The following is a 19,740-nucleotide window of genomic DNA, read 5'->3' on the forward strand; positions in this document are numbered from 1 at the left end:
GACACAAAGTGATAGAGAACTTAGAGTGAGACAGAGCTCACAAGAAAGACTCTGAGGTGTGACTGGCATACCACATCTCAGTGTCTCTAAGCACACAGAGGTTATACAATACATGTCTGCTCAGCTGAAGAGAGCTCCAAATTCCAGTCCTGCTTCCGCCACTGATGACACGACCTCGGGCAATATGTTGCCCAATCAGAGGCTGGCTGTTATAAAATGAGAAGAAAATGTAGAGAAATAATCTCTACATCCTTCAGAGCTTTAAACTATATGGCTTCTATAAATGACTGCCAGCTCCAATAAATGAAGAAGTTTAATAGAGCTTGGTTTAACGTAAATAAGATTCTGCTACGCAGATTTCGGAGCTAAAGGATGAAGTGGGAAGTATAAGAAAATGTTTCAACCAGAAGAAAAAGGAGCAAAGGAAACAGTGGGAGCAAAATTACTAAGGAAAGAAAGAGCAAAATATATTCAGTACACAATAGGCAAATTCAGTGTGGCTCAGCAAAAGTGGAGAAGCACACAGATCAGAGAAATGAAACTCCACCTGAGCAACTCCCTTCTCCCCACAACCCAGACGGGAAGTTCTACAGAAGGACTATTTAAGAAAAGTCAGCACAGGTCCAGTTTGGTCCTAAACTACACACATTCAGAATTTTTATGATCTTGCTAAATTTTTTTTTTTTTTTTTTTTTTTTTTTTTTGAGACAGAGTCTTGCTCTGCCACCTGGCTGGAGCCTGCTCAAGCAGGCTGCCACCTGCTTGAACCTCCGCCTCCCAGGTTCAAGCAATTCTCCTGCCTCAGCCTCCTGAGTAGCTGGCATTACAGGCACGTGCCACCACACACGGCTAATTTTTATATTTTTAGTAGAGAAGGGTTTCACCATGTTGGTCAGGCTGGTCTCAAACCTGACCTCATGATCTGCCAGCCTCGGCCTCCCAAAGTGTTGGGATTACAGGTGTGAGCCACTGTGCCTGGCCTCATTAGAAGACTATTTGATTAGTCCAAAACCATAACAAAAGAACTAGTAGTTTTGTGCTGTGTTTGAAATGACTACATTAGCCACCACAGACACCCCAAACTATCCTACCCCATTCTAGACTTAAAATATAGGTTTTGTGACCTTTTCAAAATGTCCTGATTCTAAAAGGAAAATAGATCCCTAAGTTCAGCTAACAACTGCTAAAACTTCATATTTCTTGCCCATTTAAAAAATAAAATACTTACCTGAAAAAGTTTAGTAAACTCATTGGAAGAGTCACACACAACGCACAACCTAAAGGGAATAAGTATTCAATTATTATGCTTATTCAAGAGCGATTATTACATTATCACTGAATCATGCAAAACAAATATTTTTAGACCCCAAACATTTCAGGTTCAAGTTTACTTCTGTAATAAAATTAAATACATTTATAAACAACATTTACAACAGGAAGACTGGCAGTACAATTTGGTGATTCAGAGGGCAGACTCAAAGAGCCAGCTGGGCCTCAATTTCAACTGTACAATGAACTGATTATGGGACTTCAGGCAAGTTGGTGTTTTACTGCCTCAGTTTCCTTATTTATAAAATAGAGATAACAGTTGTAGCAACCCCACAGAGCTTCGAGAAGTGAATGAGTTATGACATGTTAAGATACCTGGAACGGTATGGGGTACCGAAACTGCACAGTAAGCATGAGCTACTCAAAGGGGGAATCCTGTTGCTTCACATTTATTTTTTACCTTCCTAGCTTTTTTTCTTTTTTTTTTTTTTGGCAAACAGGGTCTGGGTATATTCCAGGCTGGTCACGAACTCCTGGGTCAAGCAATCCTCCTACGTCAGGCTTCTGAGCAGCTGAGACTACAAGCATGAGCCACCGCACCCAGTCTTCCTAGCATTTTCAATTTCTCCCCCTAGCTACTTCCATCCGCACACTGGTTCTCTTCCCACAAACTTTAAAACAAAGATGGCCTTCCCAAGAAATCCTCCCATTGATTCTACTGTCCTCACTATCTACTATCTTCTTCTGCTTTGTCTTATCATTTGCTAAACTTTTCAGTTGTCCTCAATTTCTTAGAACTTTTTTATTCACTGTGTTCCAACTTTGCAGAAATCATACTCTTGAAATTTACCAAGCTTTCCTAATGTTCAAATTCAGTGTCGTTTTTTCATTCCTGACTCCTAAGTGAAATGCCTTGGTTGACTATCCACTAAACTGAAATTCTTTCCTCCCTTTGTCTTTATGATGCCATTCTCCCTATGTTTCCACTAGCCATCTCACCATTTCATTCTGTATCCTTTGTTGGCAATTCTACTTCCTGCATATTACTTCTGGGTGCCCCACTGTACTTATACTCTCTCTCTCTCTCTCTCTGAGAATCTTCTTTTAAAGCTCAACTACAAACTTACAAAAGATGATTGCAAAATCTAGTTACGGACTCTTGGGCAAACTCTAACAATCTGAACTTTAGATTCCAGTTGTACAATGGGGAAGGGTTGAACTATTTTCTAGTGTCCCTTACATCTTTAAAATTCTTTGATCCTATGATCTATAGTGATATAGGTTCCTAATTATTTTCTCTCTCAAACTCCGAATCAATATATCTGGCAAGCTGCTGGGCACTTCATTTGGATGTTCCATTGTCATGCAACATATTAGCCCGTTTGTCTATTCCAGTTACCTGGTGACTCTACTTGGTTTGAGGGTCAATGCAGCTATGGCCTTAAAGATTAAAGGTAGAAAACATTCCTTCTAAACAATTCCTAAGACATTTGGCTTAAAACAAAGACTAGAACCCAACAGAAATCTTATCTCTAAAAAAGAAGTACTCTGCTACTTCCAAGCCCAAGTAGAATAAAGTTCCCCAAATTAGACGAACTTAGAGGGGAACAAAGTTCCCCAAATTAGACGAACTTAAAGGGAAAGGAAAGAGAAGACCACCTGAGGTCCTCAGTGTTCTCAGAAATTTTTAGCAGCTTACTCCATGTCTGGGAAGCACTGGAGGGGAGCCAAGGCTAAATGAATTAACGCAGAAGTACTCGTAGCTCTGAGGTGTTGGAAATAGGCTGAGACAAACTAGCAAAAGATTTGCCACCAAGAGTAATTTTAGTTTTAAAAATATTGAAATAACTATCTCAAGTATAGTGAGCACGTAGAAAGCTGGGGCTCTATATAGGCTGCCAAAGAGAAAGGCTGCATCTTTTGTTTCTTCTCTTTAGCACTTAATGTACTTTCTGTAACGAGTACTTAATTGTTAAATACTTGTCTATGAAGCTCTATGTTTCAAGTAGAGAACAGTGATAGAGACCATACATATGCAGACCTGCTTTTCATCTTGCCACAAGTGAAGGCCCAGACTTCATAACATAGGAAACTTAACAGCTAGAGAAAAATCAGAGTAGAATTTGTAAAAAAAAAAAAAAAAAAAAAGGACCAAGTTGAATGAGATACAATCCAAGGATAGCATGGCATAAAAAATATTTTCGTTCCTCACATTTCTAGTTTATTTATTAAGTAGATACTTCAATTAAAACCACCAAAACAAAAAGTACTTTAAGAAAAATTAAAAAGAGAAACAATAATGGGGAAAACTATAATTTATATTAAAGGATTAATATACCTAATACATGAAGAGTTTCTAAAAATAAAGGAAATGGCCAATAACCCTATAGAAAAAAAAACCTGCTTGAGAGATGTAAAATATACAGAAAAAGACATACAAACGGCTCTTAAACCTAGAAAAGCTCATTCATAGTAAGAGAAAGGCAAATTAAAACTGTACAGACATCATTTCTTACCTATCAGACTGGCAAAAATTCAAACGTTTGACACTATACTATGTTGGTAAAACTATAAATTAACAAGCACTGTCATACACTGCTGGTGGGAAAGAAAATCACACAACCCATATGGAGGGGAATATGGGAACATTTAGCAAAACAGCACACACTTGTCCTCTATAGCAATTCTGCTTCTAGGGACCTCTTCCTCAACACCCGGGCAAAAATATGAAAAGACTGATATACAAGACTATTCACTGCAGCAATTTGTACAACAGCAAAAACTGGAACTAACCCAAATGTCTATTGATAGGGGGATGGTTGGACACACTATGGTACATCCACACAATGAAGTGCCAGGCAGCTGTAAGAGGACTGAGGAGGATTCTTATAGACCACTATGGAGTGATCGCTAGGATATACAATTAAGCAGGGGGGTGGGAAAAAAAGGCACAGTATATAGTATGGTACATATAGAATGGAATGCTACCATGTATCTATGAAAGTGAGTGATAAAATGAAACACAAATATTTACTTATAATAAGAAAGAAACAATGAGGAAAGAAAGGATTGGGTAGCAATAGAAGCTAGACTTCTTTGAATATACCTCGTTCTGTAAATTTGACTTTGTTATCACAAATATTTTACATAATTATAAAGGAAAAATGAATTTTAAAAGAAAAAGTAATTTTTAAAGTAAAACAAAAAAAACCTAGATGTATAAATCCACAGCTGGTGGCATAACCACAGAGTGGTGATTTTAAAATATAGTAAACTGACTGGACACACCTAGTGGGACAAGTCATAAGGACAAATAAAACTGCAAAATAAACAAAATCTTAATTTTCAGTTTTCGTCTGTTTGCTGATTTAGGTACTGTTTTATGAGACTGTTGTGAGTATTTCATGGAATAAAGCAAGTGAGTATTCTGTGTCACTGAAAACCAAGGATTTTGTCATAGGTTTAAAGGAGATAAAAATGTAAGATCAATGAGGTTAAGAAAAATTCTGTACTATAAAATTTGCTTTCAAATTATCAGTATGTATTTATGAGGTATTTTATCATAAAACTAAAAACTTGATTTCCTTACCTATCCATTGAATGAATGAATTCCTAAGCCATGATAATCAATGTCTGTTAATATTATTAGGTGAAGTTTAACCCTTAATAGTTTAAGGTAGCAGGTTAAAATATATACATATATATAAGTATGGTAAAGTGATGATGTAAACTTTGTAGCAGATGGAACATACAAAATCTAAACCCGTTACTTGCCTCCTAATGTGATGCAATAGAAAGACCTCCTAATGTGATGCAAAAGAATGCAATACTTAATAAGTATTGTTCCCCAGCACGCCCCCGACCCCCAAAATTAAACCTGTAACAAACGAAGCTCACAGATCTAACTATCATTTACAGGAAAAGTGAGGAGTAGAGGAACATGTTAAACAATGCCATGAGACCGCAACCAAGAAAATGTAGAATCTAAGAATTCTGTTGGCCAAATGACCCACTTTCTTCAACACATAAACTTCAAAGGAAAAATAGGGAAAAGCAACATAGATTAAAAGACATTTTAAAAAAACGTATTTATTTATTTAGAGACAGTTTCGCTCTTGTCACCCAGGCTGGCAATGGCGCGATCTTGACTCACTGCAACCTCCACCTCCCAGGTTCAAGCGATTCTCCTGCCTCAGCCTCCTGAGAGCTGGGATTACAGGCATACGCCACCACACCTGGCTAATTTTGTATTTTTAGTAGAGATGGGGTTTCACCACGTTGGCCAGGCTGGTCTCAAACTCCTGACCTCAGAAGATTAGCCTGCCTTGGCCTCCCAAAGTGCTGGGATTACAGGTGTGAGCCACTGCGTCCAGCCAGATTAAGAGAAATTTAAAAGGCATACCAACCAAAGGCAACTATATAGGTACTTGGCAGCTATAGAAACACATCAATTGTGGTTCTTTTACAGAAATCCTTATCATTTAGAGATACACAATGAAGTATTTATGGATGAAAAGAAATGATATCTGGGATTTGCTTTAAAATAATCTAAAGGAAGGAAGGTGTCTGTTAATGATGGCATAAAAAGGGAGGACAATTCTTCTCATAAATAATGATTAAAACCCAGACAAAGATATTTAAAACAACTACTTGAAGGTACTAGAAAATACTCAAGGGCAGAGAGAAATTCGAGAAACATTTACGGTTGAAACACTGGGGAACAACTCCGAGTTTGTGGCTTGCCTACCCCGTCCCAACCCAGATGAGGAAAGCCACAGTCTTCCTCACCAGCTTGTGGAAGCAGATACCATAATTCAGAGCAGCAGAGGAACTCCAAAGCAGGGTGGGGGGTATTGTAGAAGAGAGAGATGCAGAAGGGTTGAGATTCTAAATCTGAGAATATACTCTGCCCAAACTCCTGAGTATGGATGCTAAACTAAGCAAGCAAATAGAAGACCCCACAGAACATAGTGAAAGAGAAGGCAGAAAGTAGAGGACATGCTGTCCTTGAAAGACAGAGGTGTTCTTGGTGAGATGTGATTCTGTTGTCTCTCACTAAGTGTGTTTCCAACCCACACTCAGACTGGGCTGAAGAAGGCAAAACTCTTACTGGCTTGAGGGTTGGGGGTAGAACACAATTGCTGGAAGAGCAGCTGAAGATTCAGGATGGGGAAACTCCAGAAGCAAGAAAATCACAGAGAGGTGAGCACCAAAATCTCAGTATTGACTTTGCCCAAATCTTTGGCTGACCACTAAACTACACAGACACAAAGGAGACCCCCAAGAGACCCGGCTAAAAAAGCAGCAGCTAAAAGCTAAAAATAACCAAACGGAGACAAGAGCTAATATACAATGTGATGGGACAAATTTTTTCATCTGAGTCCAAACAAGTTAAATGCCTATCAGAACAAAAAAACAAAAATCCTCAGAGCGGAACAGATTATAGTCTCCACAAATGTAATCTATAATATCCGGTTTTCAACAACAACAACAAAATTGCTAGATATGCAAAGAAATAGAAAAAAAAAAGGCAGTTAACAGAAAATGACTCTTAAGTGGGCCCAGATGTTGGACTCAGTAGACAGACTTTAAAGCAGCAATGTTAAATATGTTCAAAGAACTAAAGGAAAATATGATAGATAATAATGAACAGAAGAATCTTAACAGACAAATGGAAAGTTTAAAAACCAAATGGAAACTCTAGAGCTGAAAAGTACAGTAACTTTTTTTTTTTTTGAGACAGGGTCTTACTCTGTTGCCCAGGCTGGTGTGCAGTGGCACAATTACAGCTCACCGCAGCCTCGACTTCCTGGGCTCAAGTGATCCTCCTGCCTCAGCCTCCCAAGTAATTGGGACTACAGGCATGTGCCACCATATTCAGCTAAATTTTTCTATTTTTTGTAGAGATGGGATCCCACTATGTTACCCAGGCTGGTCTTGACTTCCTAGCCTCAAGCAATCCTCCCACCTCAGCCTCCCAAAGTGCTGGGATTACAGGTGTGAGCCACTGCACCCAGGGAAAAGTACAATAACTTAAATGAAAGATTTCCTAGATGGGCTCAACCACAAATTGGAGATGGCAGACGAAAAAAAAAAGCAATGAACTTAAAGATAGATGAATAGAAGTTATCCACTACAAAGAATAAAGAGATTAAAGAAAACTTAATAAAGCTGCAGAAAATTACTTTTAGGACAGTATCAAGCAAACCTGTGTAACACACATGTAAGTGGGGTCCCAGAAGAGAAGAGAGAGGGGAAGAAAAAATATCTCAAGAAGTAAAACTGTGACTGAAAACTTCCCACATTCAGTCAAAAATACTAATTCACAGGTCCAACAGAGTCAACAGCTCAACAAATACCAAGAAAGACAAACACAAAGAAAACCACACCTAAGTACACTATAGTCAAACTTCTGAAAGCCAAAGATAAAAACAGAACCTTTAAAGCAACAAGAGAAAACTAATACATTACAGAGTGACAATGATATATGAGCTGACTTAGAAACAATGGATGTCAAAAGACATTAAAATGATGTATTCAAAATGCCAAAAGAAAAAATTCAGGCAAAATCAATACATTTTCACATACGTAAAAAGAGAGAATAAACTGCTACCAGACCTACACTATAAAAAAACCTAAAGGAAGTCCTTCAAACTTCTGGGAAAGAACACCAACCACATGGTAGGTCAAATATAAAGGCAAATGTGTCAGTAAGTAAAATAAACTGTATATTATAACACAACCCAGGGGGCTAAGCAGGGGGCTAGAGAATACTGGCACATTTCAAACAAGATTGGCACTGGTACTGAAAATAGTTGAGACTGGATAACAGTACATAGGGGTTTATTATATAAAAGTAGAAACATTATAAAGAAAATTATGTGCCTATTAGAGTACACACTTAACATTAAAAAATGTATCTCATATACCAGAGGATTCTGTCTTATCTAAATTTAACATTTAAATGCAACATGCAGGAAACTTGCCCATAGGACAATCAAAAGGGTCACTACATAATTGGAGAAGAAAAATAGCCTTTTTGAGGTAAAGAAATAACAGTTTATACAGGCATCAAAAATGAACATTTGATAGATTTCAAGATAGCTCCTAAAATATGTAGTCCAGAGCTACAGAAAAAAAGCCCAAACCATTCCTTTTCTGAAAGCCAGTGCCTAATATGCTGTCTTCTTTTTTTTTTTTTTTTTTTTTTTTTTTTTTTTAAGAGGGAGTCTTGCTCTGTCGCCCGGGCTGGAGTGCAGTGGCCGGATCTCAGCTCACTGCAAGCTCCACCTCCCAGGTTTATGCCATTCTCCTGCCTCAGCCTCTCGAGTAGCTGGGACTACAGGCGCCCGCCACCTCGCCTGGCTAGTTTTTTGTATTTTTAGTAGAGACGGGGTTTCACTGTGTTAGCCAGGATGGTCTCTATCTGCTGACCTCGTGATCCGCCCGTCTCGGCCTCCCAAAGTGCTGGGATTACAGGCTTGAGCCACCGTGACCGGCCTAATATGCTGTCTTCTAAACAGTTTCTAAGCCTTACCTAATTCCCATTCCATTACCAAGGTTCACCAAATGGGAAAGGGTTATTTTTTTAATTTATTCTTTTTTTTTTTTTTTTTTTTGAGACAGGGTCTCACTCTGTCACCCAGGCTACAGTGCAGTGGCACATGCAATCATAGCTCACTGTAACCTCCAACTCCTGGGCTCCAGTGATCCTCTGACCTCAGCCTCTCAAGTAGCTAGCATTACAGGTGCACATCACCACACCTGATTAACTTCAGTTTTTTCTACAGACAGGATTTCACTATGTTGCCCAAGCTGGTCTCAAACCCCTGGGCTCAAGAGATTCTCCCACTTCGGCCCCCCAAAGTGCTGGGATTATAGGCATGAGCCACTGTGCCTGGCCTATTTTTTAGATAAGAGAACAGAACACAGGACATAGCCCACACATATACCTTTTTACTTCTACAAAGGTTCTCAGTGCCACTCCTGGGGCCCCAAAATAACAATCTAGATTTCTCTTTACCTCTTTCCATACCACTAATACCCTCCTCCACTCAGTCAATCATCCTATAGATATCCCCTTTAGCTAAAATCAAAACAGAAAGATTACCACCATAAAAAATCTTTAGCAATCAGTGGGTTAAGAAGGAGGATATCTGAGAGGAATAGAAGCTTAATTTTTTGAGTGGATACATTATAAAATAATCTCTACATTTCATCTGTCCTGTATTTCATACAAACTAGTAATTTTCAACTTTAAGATAAATATAAAACCTATACCAAATGTGGACCCTCCAATACAGCCTAGGTTAATCTGAATAGTCACTTTATCAGGCTTGTGTGATCTGTTTTGGTATTTCCCTCTGATTAGAAATAGCTGATGCTGAACAAAAAAAAAAAACCAAAAACAAAGAAATCTTATTTTTCTTAATGGTTAGGCTGAAATCCTACAAGGTTGTAAGGTTGTTCTGCCTCCTGGAGGTTTTGTGAGGCAAAGGGTGTTGTTGCTTGTTATAGTCAAATACTGGCTCTTTTGATAACAAAGTGATGGTTAAAACAGGCTTCAACATGGAGCTTCTTACCAATAATCATTGAAGTGAATAGGTCTCTATATAAGAAATTAAACAGGAAAGGTTCATACCAGGCCTCAACTCCCACAACCGCAGTCACTATGTAGACAAAAGAAATAGTCTGGAAGGAAAATGCAGACAAAAGCATACAGAAGCATTAACGCTAGAAAGATCAGGAGTCACCATGCTTTATGCAGCATTAAGTCAAGTCAAACAGTTTTAGTAAAAGCAAGAAGTATGCTTATATTTGGTATGTGGCAATTCTTACCTTTTGTGGCAAGTCTTCTTACCTTTAAAAATACAATCTTTTGGCCGGGCATGGGGGCTCATGTCTGTAATCCCAGCACTCTGGGAGGCCGAGGCGGGTTGATCACCTGAGGTCGGGAGTTCTAGACCAGCCTGACCAACATGGAGAAACCCCATCTCTACTAAAAATACAAAATTAGTCAGGTGTGGTGGTGCATGCCTGTAATCCCAGCTACTCGGGAGGCTGAGGCGGGAGAACCCCTGAACACTGCAGAGGTTGCAGTGAGCTGAGATCCCGCCATTCCAGCCTAGGCAACTATAGCGAAATTCCGTCACAAAAAAAAAAAACCAAAGAAAACCAATCTTTTAGCCAACAATGCTATAAAATAACCAACTTCTAGACAATGCAAGCAACTGGCCATCATTTGGAGCACTTTAACAGCAACTCATAAATTGGTTAAGTTGTAAGATGATCCAAATTTACCCACCCAACCACTTCCTTCAACAAACACTCCAACTTCTGATTTCTTTACTGGAGACGTAGGTGCAAATGGGCAAAATGGCAACACAAAAAGCTGGGATTCAAAGGCAGGGAGAGTTAATAGCAAGGCCATTAAAGTAAGAAAAAAGAAATCTCTCTACACACTGAAAAGGTGGCAATGAACACAAAAAGCCAACCATTCAATTCTATGTGCATATCTTTCTTTACAAAATCAAGAGTTCAAATGAACATTTAATAACATTAAGAAATAGTTAAATTCTTGGTGTAATACTGGCATTGTGATTTTTTTTAAAGGAAGCTCTTAGAGATAGTGAAGTATTTATCATATAATATTAGAAATTTCCTTTAAAATAATTGGGAAGGGCTGAGCATGGTGGCTCATGCCTATAATCCTAACACTTTGGGAGGTCAAGGCAGGCGGATCATTTGAGGTCAGGAGTTTGAGACCAGCCTGGCCAACATAGTGAAACCCTGTGTCTACCAAAAATATAAAAATTAGCCAGGCATGGTAGTGGGCACCTGAAATCTCAGTGACTCGGGAGGCTGAGGCAGGAGAATCGCGTGAACTCGGGAGGCAGAGGCTGCAATGGGCTGAGATTACGCCACTACACTCCAGCCTGGGTGACAGAGTGAGACTCCATCTCAAGAACAAAAACAACACAAAACAAAAAAAAAACAAATAAAATAATTGAGAAAGGGCTCAGGGAGGTTATACACGAAACCAGATAACCACATGTGCTAATTGCTGAAGCTAACCAATAGGTATATCAGGGTCTATTCTCTCTACTTTTTCTTAACTATTCTCTCTACTTTACTATTCACTATACTATTCTACTTTTTTGAAATTTTCCATAAATAAAAATAAAAAATTTTAAAGTACATATCAATTCTAATCAAAAAAGCCTAAGAGCAATAAAGAAGCAATGACAAAAGCTTTCCAAAAGTATCATGGCAATGTTGAAAATTTAAGGTAGAACACATACTTACCACCTGGCTAATGTCATATCCCCATGGCAGGAAAAGAATCCCTGTGTTATACTTTTCCCAGTGGGACAGGATGAAAGAAAACAAAACTACCCATAGCAGGAGATAAAGAACAAAAACACTGACACCAGTCGATCCTCTTCCAAAGATGGAATAAACAGTTACAACAAAGTAAACACATGACCAACTATCCAGGCCATGATCAAAAAGCTCCCCTAAGGGAGTGCTAGAATTGGTTCTGCGAGCTTGCTTTCCGTCCACACCATCTGCAACAAAAACAAACCACAGGAAAAGTTCAACATATGCACCAGGATGGAGAAAGTCTTCTTTAATCAACTGGAAAAAAACAAAACAAAACAAATCAGCGTATCACAGAAATGTTAAGTATGGCTATCAGGCCGGGCGCGGTGGCTCACGCCTGTAATCCCAGCACTTTGGGAGGCCGAGGCGGGCGGATCACAAGGTCAGGAGATCGAGACCACGGTGAAACCCCGTCTCTACTAAAAATACAAAAAATTAGCCGGGCGCGGTTGTGGGCGCCTGTAGTCCCAGCTACTCGGGAGGCTGAGGCAGGAGAATGGCGTGAACCCGGGAGGCGGAGCTTGCAGTGAGCCGAGATCGCGCCACTGCACTCCAGCCTGGGTGACAGAGCGAGACTCCGTCTCAAAAAAAAAAAAAAAAAAAAAAAAAAAAAGTATGGCTATCAGCCGGTACTATAAAAATCTAATTATTTAATTCTACACTTCAAAGAGTTCAGGGCCAGGCACAGTGGCTCACACCTATAATTCCCACACTTTGGCAGGCCAAGGCAGGAGGATCACTTGAGCCCGTAAGTTTGAGATCAGCCTGGGCAACACAGCCAGACTCTGTCTTTACAAAAAATTTTAATATTAGCCAGGCATGGTGGTGTGGACCTGTAGTTCCTGCTACTCAGGAGGCTAAGGTGGGAGGATTGTTTGAGCCCAGGAGTTTGAGGCTGCAGAGAGCTATGATCATGCCACTGCATTCCAGTCTGGTCAACAGAGCAAGACCCTGTCTCTAAAAAAAAATTTTAAACAAAAAACAAAGACTTCAGAAATAAAATATATAATTTTTCAAAGTTTAATCTAAAAATCTAAATGTCATATTACACTGAATGGTGTCAATTTTAGATCTGAGAAAGCAGCATTTTACTTCGACTCTGAACACCTCCAAATCTACGCAACTATTGGATTGTTTCACTAGCTACAAATTCTCAAGCTTCCAGCGAACATGCCAAAGTAATTCCTCACAACTTATCTCACCCCTCCTTGCTCTAGGATCCAAGAGTACTTCAGTCACAACATCTACTTTATCCTGTTTGAAATCATAATCACTTCTTTACAGATCTACTGCCCCCATAATCTTAAGTGCTTTCAGAAAATGCACATAGTGGATATTCAGCAAATATAAGAATTGAATTTACTGAAACTAATGCGCTATTCTTGGTGCTATAAGGATTGGAAGAATCTTAGAATAAACTGTTTGTGCACTCAGAGTATTTACAATTGAGAAAGGAACAGGCTGGGTGTGGTGGCTCACACCTATGATCCCAGCACTTTGGGAGGCCAAGGCAGGAGGATAACCTGAGGTTAGAAGTCCAAGACCAGCCTGGCCAACAAGGCCAAACCCTGTTTCTACTAAAAACACAAAAACTTAGCCAGGGATGGTGCGCACCTGTAATCCCAGCTACTTGGGAGGCTGAGGCAGGAGAATCGCTTGAACCCAGGAGGTGGAGGTTGCAGTGAGCTGAGATCACACCATTGCACTCCAGCCTGGGCAACAAGAGCGAAACTCTGTCTCAAAAAAAAAAAAAAAAAAAAAAAGAGAAAGGAACAAAAACACGATAATAAAGCTACGGTATATCACAAACCATAGAAGAGTACAGATAAGGGAAAGGTTCTCTTTAGGCTAAGATAATCTAGAATGGCTTTTCAGGCAGGTGAAATCTGAGTAGAGGACATAAAGAATGAGTTGGATTTCAGCTGATAAGACATAAAGAAGTATGTCATTTCAAAAGGAGGGAATGCTATCAGCAAAACACACCAGGGTGGAAAAGCACAATGCACGTTCAGAAAATGCCAAGCACTTTAGTTTGACTAGAGACTAGCATGTGAAGAGTGAAGTATATAAAAAGGTTAAAAAGGAGGTTTGAGCCAGTTAAAAGTTGTAGGGAATATGGGGAGTTACTAAAGGTATCTGAATAGAGAAATGACAAGAGTGAAAGCAATGCTTCAGGAAGAGGCACCTGACGGTGTGAATGACAGGCTGCAGAGAGGGACGCTAATTAGTAGGCCTCAACTGAGATGAAATGCAGTAGGAATAAGAAGCTGATGGTAGGTGAGACATTGAGGAAATAAAAATGATAAAATGCAGCAAAGATGAGGCATAAGGCCTAAGGACAAGAAGAGAATCTCCAGTTTCTATTCTGGGTAACGAAGATAGTGGTAGTGTTAATAGAAAAAAGGAAGTCAGAAGCAGCAGCAAGACTGACAGACAAGATGCAGAGTACAATTTCAGATACTGAAATTGAAGTGTTAGTGAGATATCCACATGGTAATGTCAAGGAACTCAATCCAAGGGTACTTATTAGGAACTCAGAACACAGGTGAGGGCTAGATATAAACAAGATATAAACATGGGAATCTTAACTAAGACTGTAGAGTGAGACTCACCATTACCAAGGGAATGAGGAGAAAGCCAGAGTTTAGGATAAAGCACAGTGGAACACCTTCATTTTACAGGCAGAAACAGAGGAACCTGTTAGAGACAGCCTGTCTCACTGAATTATACACTTTTTCGCCCAAAAGAAACAGTTTTGTTAACTAAGTGCTTTAGAATTAGGCTAATTGTAAAAATTCAGAATAAGGAATTAAAAACTCTTATAATTACTGTTAATCTTGCTCACTAAAGTATATTCCCCAGTGCCTAGATCAGTCTGTGGCATAATACATTGTTGAAGACTTTATGAAAAGATGAATCCCAAACTCCCTATCCAAATACTACAGATTTCTGTTATACAGAGTTGGGAAAGTTTTTGCCCTGAAGTAGCTAAAATATTCCCAGAAAGTGTTTTCTCATTATTTACTGGCTTAACAATTTCCCATTTTCAATGTAATTCCTATGCAGTTATTACAATACTCAATTCATAAACTACGCATTAATTAGGTTTTATACATTTTCTCACTATACCCATTCCATCTCCACAAGTCTGAGGTCCAGATATGCTTTAGAATTTTTTTTTCTTAAAAAGGTAATTCAGGGCATATATCATATATTATCAGAGACTCCCCAGTAGGACACAGAGCAGCATCCTGTGATCAAACATCTAAGTATTTCTATAGCAAAATGTCATGAATAGTCACACTAGGTAGAATAAAGATTATAAACTGCTTTATGTTCATTCAAGACTGGTTTGCAACAAATAGTTCATGTCAGGTCAGGATTTTTGCCAAAAACTGTGGGCCTCGAACACATAGATGGTACATCAAAAGGATCTTATGGAGTGTTGTCAAAAGTCAGAGCTCACGGGTCACTCTCAACTTTTCCCTATTCCTCTCAGCAGTCCTTGGCAACCAAATCCTTCAGCAGCACTTAAAGACCTGCTCATCTGTAATAACAAATGTGCAAAAGCCTCTGCCTAAATATGTAGCTTTTAACTAAATTTTCCCCTAATTCTTCTAGACGTCACTGATTTCTTCCTTTTCCAAACTCTTGCAGCTCTGGTCAGCATGACATCTACCATATCAGTATTTAATCGTGTAGCAGGTTATGTTGGTTTTATGAGAACAAGTCGCTTTTATCTGAAGAGATCTAAGCAACTTGAAGTCAGGGTCTGCTATTTTACATGTATTTAAACACTATGTACTGAGTGTCTACGATACTGGGGATAAAGTAGTGAACAACGCAGTATTCACTTTCACAAAACTTAACATTTTAGTTAGAAAAGAGAGATAACAAACAAGCAGGAAAGTAAATAGATAACATGTTACATGGTTTGAAATGCTATGGAGAAAAATAAAGCAGGGAAGGAGGAGAGAAGAACGCAGGACAAGCCATGCGGATAATCCTAATGAAAAGCATTCTTGGCAGAACAGACAGTATAGTCTAGCACAGTAGGCTTCCCTGCCCACTCCCTGACCACTCTCTGTACCAAAAAAGAATTGATCACTTCCTTATGTGTTCTCCCACTGTGTTCTATCATAGTATCTGTTTTTTAATTATTACATATGGCAGTATTACTTCCCAAACTTAAGCAAAAATTATGTCTTATTCCAGAGGTTGCTAAATACTTTTTAAAGGCCACATGATAAATATTTTAGGCTTTGCAGGCCATAAGTCTTTGTTGCAACTATTCAGCTGTGTCTTTATTGCAGGAAAGCAGCCATAGACAACATATAAAGGAATGAGCATAGATGTGTGCCAGTAAAACTTTACTAACAAAAATAGGCTACACATCAAATTTGGCCCACAAGTAGTGGTTTACCAACTCATCTTATTCTGCGAAACCCTCACAATGAATGACAATATTTTTTGTAGAGAAACTCAAAAATATATTTATCAATTTGAACAGGATACTAATAAACTCTAGTTAAAATGAATTAAGCACAGGAGAAAATGTTATTTTAATAGGTGGCTATCCTTGCTGATTCACCAGTCACTGACTATAGTAAGTATTTACCAATTCCTTACCTAGAGTGTAGGCTACGAAGTTGAGGATGCCCACTACAATCCAAACCCAGTCAGGCACATGCTTGTGACCTGGTGCTGAAAAGGAAAGCAACTAAGATTTTAATACAGTTTAAGTATAGTAGTTCTTACCATAGCATATACTGACAGTGAGAAGTGTTGCTATTTGTTCATTAGAAGTTAAAGTACTTTACAATATATTTTGAATCCAGAATTAGGTAAATAATATCAGGAAACTGATAAAACCAAAAAAGTAATTCCCAGCCCCTCATAAACAGTAAAGCATTTATTTTGAGCTTTTATCAAAACTCAAGACTGAGTGTTCACCTTTACTTGAAAACAAATACTTTTCATGTGCCCACAATGAAAAATAATGTATTTTTGGAATTTAAAAACTAACTGCATTTAATCTAATTCTTGTTGTTTATGATTGTATTACAAACTTGTATTGAGCATTCACCTTATCCTTTCCTATACTATTAATTAGCAAGACAAAAGACCTTTTGATTTGGATATAGATAGATCACCTCAACTGAATGATTTGGGCATCAGAATCATTCTGAAATATCTGGAGCTCACTTTTTCCCCTAAGACAAAACAACTGAGAATCAGAAAGTCTGGGTTCTAGTCCTGGCTTTGTAATCAACCAGCAGTGTAACCTTGAATGTATCATTTAATCTCTCCCATCTTGTATTTTCCAAATATATTGGGAATAGATGGTTTATCTAGTCCTTCAACTTATATGATTTGGGGAGATATATATAACATTTATGTATGTTTGCTTCCCTTAATAACTAAGTAAACAATCTTATTTAGAGTTGTCAAAGAAAATAATATTTCTAGTTACAAAGATACATTCTTTAGGGTGTCCTCAGGATTAAAACACACAAAAAAAATAAAAAATAAAAAAATTTTTAGAAACCCACAATACCCAAACAATGCTTAACAAAATTTAATCTTACTCTTTATTCATGTGTACTTTATGATCTTCTCATGCTTCAGAGTTGGCATTTCCAACTTCAATTACCATTTTATTACATGTACAGAAGCTATGACTAAAAGTTTCAGTAAAGTTCCACATATGTATACTTTCAATATTCAGAATTTCTATAATATCAAAAGTCTTGGTGAGGCGCAGTGACTCACACCTGTAATCCCAGCACTTTGGAAGGCCAAGGCGGGTGGATCATTTGAGGTCAGGAGTTCAAGACCAGCCTGGCCAACACAGTGAAACCCTGCTCTACTAAAAATATAAAAATTAGCTGGGCATGGTAGTGTACACCTGTAGTCCCAGTTACTCGGGAGGCTGAGGCAGGAGAATTGCTTGAACCTGGGAGGCGGAGGTTTCAGTGAGCCAAGATAGCATCACTGCACTCCTGCCTGGGCAACAGAGCGAGACTCTGTCTCAAAAAAAAAAAAGTAAAAAGCGTCTTAAGTGTTTGAAACTCCAAATTTTTCTACTAAAACAATGTTGTCAATGGTATTCAGTTTCTCCAGGTCAGTCCAGAAAAGTCTGCTGAACTCATACACAGATGAATTATAACACTAACACTCCTGACTACACCATTTCTAAGTATTACTGTTGGAAAATAAATTCTCTTAGAATGCAAAAAACGCCCATCTATCTCCATCTTTCTATTCCTCTCAATGCAATCAACCAACTGAACAATAAAAACAAAACTTGTCTCCAACTATTCCCTCATCATCCCAATTCTTTGGCCTGGGGCAGAAGCCTGGTGTGAAACAGAGTGAAGATAAAACAGGTGAGAGAGATGTTGGAGCAGAGGGCGGGAGCAGGCTGACCACTGGCTCCAAAAGGGCCTCCTTCCACTCTTCCCCAATAAGGGCCCAGACTTAGCAATAAATACTTAAGGTCTAAGAACCATTTTCAGAGGAAACTAGGAGTCATTCAAGTCAAGTGGGGATGCAGGGAAGGAGGAAAGATAATCACATTTCCTTCAGAAGAAAGGGGATTTTTCTTTCCTGACTAGAAAAGGAGAAGGGATATTCCTAGAGCTGACAGGTAAACTGAGCCCTGTTTGTATTCGTGTTTAGGCAAAGTTTTGAGTTTTAACTTTCCATCTTCATGCAAACCCAATTATTCTTTATCTGCCAAAACCTCACTGCTTTTTAGAAAACATATCTAATTCAACAGGCAAGGTGCTGCCATTATAATATCCAAAATTTTTTGGAAATATGAACATTTTAACAGAACCAGAAAATAAGCAACCACATTTCATTTTTCTCTACTCAGACATTTTAAATTTTATAATAAAGTAATATTCTTACCTGAGGCATAGAAGTCAGGATCAAAGTATGCCATTAGTAGAAAATTGAATACAACCAGCAGAAAGCCAGAAAAAGTTATCAGATTGGGCGCCAGCCAAGTAGGAAATACCTATTTTTGCAAAATAATTATAAAATAATTAAAGTAGAAGAATCTCTGTCCAATATATACAACATGCAAATTGAAGTCATAAGTTTGAAAGATCATATGGAGAAGTTATAGACATGTAAACCATAATCTCCATTAGCATTATTTCTTCCGTCCTCTATATTTTAACTACCTCTATAATTAGCAAACTTCTATAACATTAAGTCTATTTTAGAAAATTTTAAATGGGATTTTACAAAAATGACAAATCCCAGGGTATAAACTTCAACAGTATGATAAATCAAAAGGTATGTGACTAAGGAAACGGAGAATGGGAAGGGTAGTTTCTCTAGATATCTTACAAAACTGAGAGTTGCATTTATAATACTCCATAAAATAGGTTAAAATCTTTAAAACGTACTAAAACAAGAAAGTACATGCATATTAATTATCTTACCTTTACTATAGTGTTCCAAAATGGATGCATGACATACAGAGAAAGTGGATTGGTATCCACAGCACTGTACTGTTAAGAAATTAAAGAAAATATTCAGAGTCAATCCTTGTCTACTAGTAAACAGAATAACATTTCTCAAATGAAAATAATAGTAAAGCCAGGTGCAGTGGCGCATGCATATGACCCAGCTACTCAAAAGGAAAGAAAGCAATAGTACAAAAATAATACAAGCCAGGCATGTTGGCTCACACCTATAATTCTAGCACTTTGGAAAGGCAAAAGAGGGCGGATCACTGAGGTCAAGAGTTTAAGACCAGCCTGGCCAGTGTGGTGAAACCCCATCTCTACTAAAAATACAAAAATTTGTTGGGCTGTGGTGGCACACGCCTGTAATCCCAGCTACTCAGGAGGCGGAGGCAGAGGTTGCAGTGAGCCAAGGCTGTGCCACTGCACTCCAGCCTGAGCGACAAAGCAAGACTTGAGTCTCAAAAATAATAATAATAATAATAATAATAATAATAATACAAAAATAACCTGGAGAATACATCTATTTTTTTGATGTCCTAATCTGAGTAGCAAAACTAGAATAGCAACATAAATGAGGCAAAGACTATCAAGCACAGTCAGATAC

At 38.4% G+C, this 19,740-nt stretch overlaps 2 protein-coding genes across 2 annotated transcripts in view; both read right to left on the bottom strand.

Annotated features, from left to right (window-relative positions):
* The window catches only part of DRC1 (dynein regulatory complex subunit 1), a 265,623-nt gene that overhangs the window by 72,870 nt on the left and 173,013 nt on the right, over positions 1-19,740 (bottom strand). The gene's annotated exons all lie outside the window — the stretch shown is intronic.
* The window catches only part of SELENOI (selenoprotein I), a 45,615-nt gene that overhangs the window by 7,928 nt on the left and 17,947 nt on the right, over positions 1-19,740 (bottom strand). The window contains exons 2-7 of the mRNA XM_050753664.1: positions 19,110-19,178; positions 18,568-18,676; positions 16,282-16,356; positions 11,575-11,837; positions 9,852-9,960; positions 1,229-1,277 (exon numbers count right to left, since the gene is read on the bottom strand). Of these exons, the coding sequence (XP_050609621.1) occupies positions 1,229-1,277; positions 9,852-9,960; positions 11,575-11,837; positions 16,282-16,356; positions 18,568-18,676; positions 19,110-19,178 (674 nt within the window). The remainder of the gene's footprint in view (positions 1-1,228; positions 1,278-9,851; positions 9,961-11,574; positions 11,838-16,281; positions 16,357-18,567; positions 18,677-19,109; positions 19,179-19,740) is intronic.

Source organism: Macaca thibetana, chromosome 13, assembly GCF_024542745.1.
Source record: "Macaca thibetana thibetana isolate TM-01 chromosome 13, ASM2454274v1, whole genome shotgun sequence".
NCBI lineage: Eukaryota > Metazoa > Chordata > Mammalia > Primates > Cercopithecidae > Macaca > Macaca thibetana.